The sequence below is a fragment of the Theobroma cacao genome, chromosome 10, assembly GCF_000208745.1.
Source record: "Theobroma cacao cultivar B97-61/B2 chromosome 10, Criollo_cocoa_genome_V2, whole genome shotgun sequence".
NCBI classification, from domain to species: Eukaryota; Viridiplantae; Streptophyta; class Magnoliopsida; order Malvales; family Malvaceae; genus Theobroma; species Theobroma cacao.
The window spans coordinates 21,249,803-21,254,855 of NC_030859.1; the positions used below are offsets into that span (position 1 = coordinate 21,249,803).

The following is a 5,053-nucleotide window of genomic DNA, read 5'->3' on the forward strand; positions in this document are numbered from 1 at the left end:
TCATACTACTCCAAATTCAAAGTATCTAATGTCTAAAAAGTTATACATGATTGATTACCTAAAAGAGAAATTAAGGACAAGAGACGTTTTCGATTATATAAACCTGGTTCCCCTGGCTTTCTATTCATTCCAGACCTCACATTCTAAGGAGAAGTTGAGAAAAATCTTCCATTGTCACCCAGTTAGAGCTATTTTTTCCCCAGATACTATCAGCTTTCTTTAAATCCGAAGGAAGCCTTGCTCTCAGCCATGGAAAATACTTCCTCAGAAAATGTTACCTTTTCATTGTTGTCATGGGGCTTGCTTGATTTTGCTACATCTAGACTTGTTTCTTTTCATTCAACGTTTCTCTTCGTGCTTCTCATTATATCCCTTTCTGTTGTCAAAGCAAAGGGCAAAGCCAGCAAGAGAAAGAGCGACCAAGCACCTCTCCCTCCAGGCCCAACCCCCTGGCCAATCATTGGAAACCTTCCGGAGATATGGAGAAAGAGGCCAGCCTTTCGGTGGATTCATGGCCTTATGAAAGAACTCCACACCGATATTCTTTGTGTCCGCCTTGCAAGCACTCATGTCGTCGCTGTCACTTCGCCTGCCATTGCTCGGGAGTTCTTGAAGAAAAATGATTCAGTTTTTGCATCAAGGCCTGTTACGATGGCAACCGAGTACTCCAGCCGAAGGTTCTTGACAATAGCTGTGGTTCCGTGGGGAGATCAATGGAAGAAAATGAGAAGGGTTGTAACCTGTGAGATTGTCAGCGCATCCAAACTTCACTCTTTACTTGAGAACAGAACCGAAGAAGCTGATAACCTTGTTAGGTTCATCTACAACCAATGCAAGAGCAATGGCGGTGATAATTCCACTGCCTCAGCAGTCGTTAATCTAAGACTTGCAATGAGGCAATACAGCGGGAATGTCATCAGGAAGATGATATTCAACCGAAGATACTTTGGGGAAGGTAGAAAAGATGGAGGGCCTGGATATGAAGAAGAAGAGCATGTGGAATCACTCTTCACAGTGCTCAAGCACCTTTACTCTTTCATCTTATCAGACTATATACCCTGGTTGAGATCATTTGATTTGGAGGGCCATGAGAAGACTGTAAGGAAGGCCATGAAAATTGTGAATGACTACCAGGATCCCTTGATTGACGAGAGGGTCCAAGAGTGGAGGGAAGGCAAGAGGACGGAGTCTGAAGACCTCCTTGATGCCTTCATTTTAGCCAAGGATTCGAATGGGAAGCCGGCTCTTTCAATCGAAGAGATTAAAGCCCAATGCACGGTGAGATAATCTAACCATACGTGCCTTTTTCGCCATGTGTTTTTGGTCTAGTTATAACAAAAATTATTTTGATTAGTTATTTATCATCAAATTTGCGTTTGGTATAATTCTATGAATGTTATTTTGTTTATGTAGGAGTTAATGCTTGCAACCGTAGACAATCCTTCAAATGCTGTGGAATGGGCAATGGCGGAAATGATCAACCAGCCTGAAATTCTCCTGAAAGCTGTCGAGGAAATAGATGCTGTGGTAGGAAAAGAGAGGCTGGTTCAAGAAGCTGACATTCCCAAACTCAACTACGNCGTGAAGGGATGATTCTATGGAAATCCTTTAGTTCATGTATCATGAGGCTTTTTTTATTCCTCTGTTGTGAAAGTTTTCGTTTTAGCCCTGGACTGATAGAATTTCTTGAGGTCCTTTTTGTAGAATCTTCCTTGATATGATTAAACATAGAACCTCGATTTGAAGACATGCTTAATCAATCAAAAACTGAAGTTCGAGTTGTGGCTGTGCCCAAGCGATTGAAAATTGAAAGTCTAGATGACTCCGCTGAGGTTTCTTCCTTGTTATCGATTTCTTTAGTCATTGTATATCTTGAAGCTTTTTTGTGAATCTTCAACTTTAGGGGTGTAAATCCAAACCTTGATTTGTAGCTTTGACAACATTTATCTTTTTCTGCCAAACTATATGATTCTTGGACGGATCTTGTGGAGTTTTTTTGGTTGGTTCACTAAGCTCGTGTACCAACTTTGAAATTTATTCTTACTTATGGCCAGCCCTTATTAGGAGCTTATAAGCATTAAGGTCGAAACCATTAACTCTTTGAAAGAGAAGATCATCATGTTCAACCAATGGTCCTTTTGTTGGCCTTACAAATCCCTTCAATGGAGACTTAATGAGTTTTGACTCTTCTAGGCTAGTAAGTGGGAAAGTCAATTTTTTTAAGCCTTTGATAAGACCACCATTTTCCTTTATAGATGAAGATGGTTTCTTTCCCTTTTCCTTTGATGATTTTTCTTCATCATTTCCCTGATCACCTTTGGGTTATACCTTTTCATAAATGTACTTTTCAAATAGAACTTAGCATTAGCCAAATGGGCTTCTACTGTAGTAAATGGTTTAGCATCCGTTATGACTGCCTTCACTTGACCATTTCTACAATATTTGAAGAATTGATGATGTGTTGATGATAATACATCATTTTGACGTATCTAAGGTCGCCTTAATAACATGTTGTATGTTGTGTTAGTATCAATTACATGAAACAATGGATTAGATTCCATATCATCAATGAAAAGTTGAAGTTTAACTTTTCCTACAACTTTTTGCCCTTCAAAATTGAAACTTTGGATCATCAAGCGACTCTTTGATAATTCGTCGAGAGGCATCCCAAGCTCTTTCATTGTTTTTAGTGGGAGTAAGTTGACAGTAGATCCATCATCTATTTGGATTCGATTGATCTTTTGTTCACGACTGTATCCTTGAACAAAAAGAGGTCGATTGTGAGGGGTATACCCTAACGATAAGTTTTCATTAAAAAATGTAATTTCTACACCATAAGATAAATTAGAATCAAACTTAATTTTTTCTTCATTCCCAACATCTTCATCAATTTTGAAACATGATGTGGGAATTGGATTTTGATTTCTGAATTTGATTGGCATGAAGTCATTCAAGGTGCTTGGTCGTTTAGGCCTTTGCACCACCAAATTTTCACGTCTGCTCGTTCTTATTTTTCTGGGCATTACCTTTGGCATCATTTTCCTAGATGGCTGTTTCACAATTTTGGATCTTATTGGTGCTTGCTTGTCCTTGGGAGGATTTTTCTTTCTTCTTATTCGATGAGTAACTAAAATCCATCCTTCGTTGTTTGGATCCTTAATTGTAGAACCACAAGCTTTGCCCCCATTATCTTGAGGATTGGATGTCTCTTCAACGTTCGGAGCCAACATTATACAGTCGAAGGATTCGAATTTTATCTTGCTCCACACATTAACTGGAGAAAGCATGCTAGTTGCTGATGCTACATTTGCTGTAGCCGTTTCTTCGTCAAACTCAATTTTCCCATCTTGGTATAAACCCATGATTTTGTCTTTTAAGACAAAACATTTTTCTATGAAGTAACCAATTAAATGATGGTACTTGCAATAGTTAGGGTCATTTACTTGTTCAATTTCTTCCGGCTACTTCATCTTTTGTAATTGAATGAGGTTAGCTTTCTAAAGTTTTTTCAACATTCTTGCGATATCTGAGTTAGGGAAAGGACACTTTTTTTCTTGTCTTTCTTTCAGAGATGCTTTCCTTTTATCTTGTGAAAGGCCAACTTTTGGCTTTTTGGTTTTCTTTGAGTTGGCATTCACCTTGATGGGTTTGGTATTTATAGTCATAGATTGTTTTCCTTCACCCTCATCTACCAAAGCTTTGCCCTCTTTAAGGACATCTTGCTTACCTTTCCTTGGTTCTTGCATTAGAGGTCCTTGATTTCTAGCTGCTAACATGCATAATTCCATGTCCTAAGAGCGAGTAGTTAATTCTTTAAAAGTCTTAGGCTTAATGCCTTGAAGAATTAGCATAATCCCCAATTCATCCTTTAGATGCATATGTCAAGAGCTGAGGACTCGGATAGTCGCTCTTTGTAATTAAGACTGAGATTTCCCCAGTTGTGGATATAATCAATCACAAGCTCATCTTTGCATTGGTGCGAACTTGTAAGTTCAATCATGCTCACCACACGTCGAGTGCTATAGAAGCAATTGAGGAACTCACGTTCTAATTGCTCTCAATTATCAATCATCCCAAGCTTTAAGTCTGTGTACCAATCAAAGGCATTGCCCTTTAAAGAGCAAACGAACTGCGTCACCATAAGATCACCATAAGTGCCAGCGTTGTTACAAGTTTCTATGAAATGTGCAACATATTGACGAGGATTTCCTTTACCATCAAACTGTTGGAACTTTGGTGGCTGATAGTTTGGTGGCATCCTTGTTCTTGATTTTGCACACACAAGTATACCTATCGAACAAGTAATATAGTGATGAAGTAAAGTATCATTCCAACGGAGATTTGTTTCTAAAGTTTCACTAAGTACTAAAGTTATAAAACAAATTAATCTTATTCAAGTAATCCAAAAATTTGAAGAAAAACTAACTAAAAACAACTAAAAATCAACACTAAATAAACAAACAAACCAAATAAGTTAAGAAAAGCAGTATATTAAAGACCTAGGATTATGGGTTTATTCAACACTTCATTTGATACTAGTTTTTCTTGTTATTTATCTTTCTTGGATGGTTTTACTAACCTAGAATCTAAAGTTATGGACAAGTCTCCATCGAGTTGCTTGTAGAAATACCTAACTTAATCAGTTCACTATATGTTTATAGGAATCAATTAAATTTAAGTTCATTAAGCAAGTGTCCTAATGTGGCTATGCATGCAATTGACGTATGTCTACCTGAATCACAAATCAAATCACCTAAGTGACGTGAACATACACTATTCGAACCTTAGTCTAGTATAAAATCTCTCTATCGTGTCTCAATTAGATTCTCAAATCAGTTCATTGTTGGCCAAACAATCAAATGTATTAAGAACAGATTTGAATAAGCAAAACTATTAATACCAAAAGATTTAAGAGTTTTAGTTAAAGTTGCTACCTGAGTGGATAACGCTGAAATGCATCTACATCATGTATTCCAGTTACTTTCTTATGCATTGTTCATTTTGTTGGCCACTGGTAGTTGTTTGCAGCAATCTTTTCTAACAAATTGTATGC

The 5,053-nt window shown here is 37.6% G+C and overlaps 1 protein-coding gene across 1 annotated transcript; it reads left to right on the forward strand.

The window, feature by feature from the left end:
* Positions 250-1,593, forward strand: LOC18587454 (phenylalanine N-monooxygenase). The gene is made up of 2 exons (XM_018128936.1): positions 250-1,278; positions 1,414-1,593. Exons 1-2 carry the CDS (start codon positions 250-252, stop codon positions 1,591-1,593), a joined length of 1,209 nt encoding a protein of 402 aa, XP_017984425.1.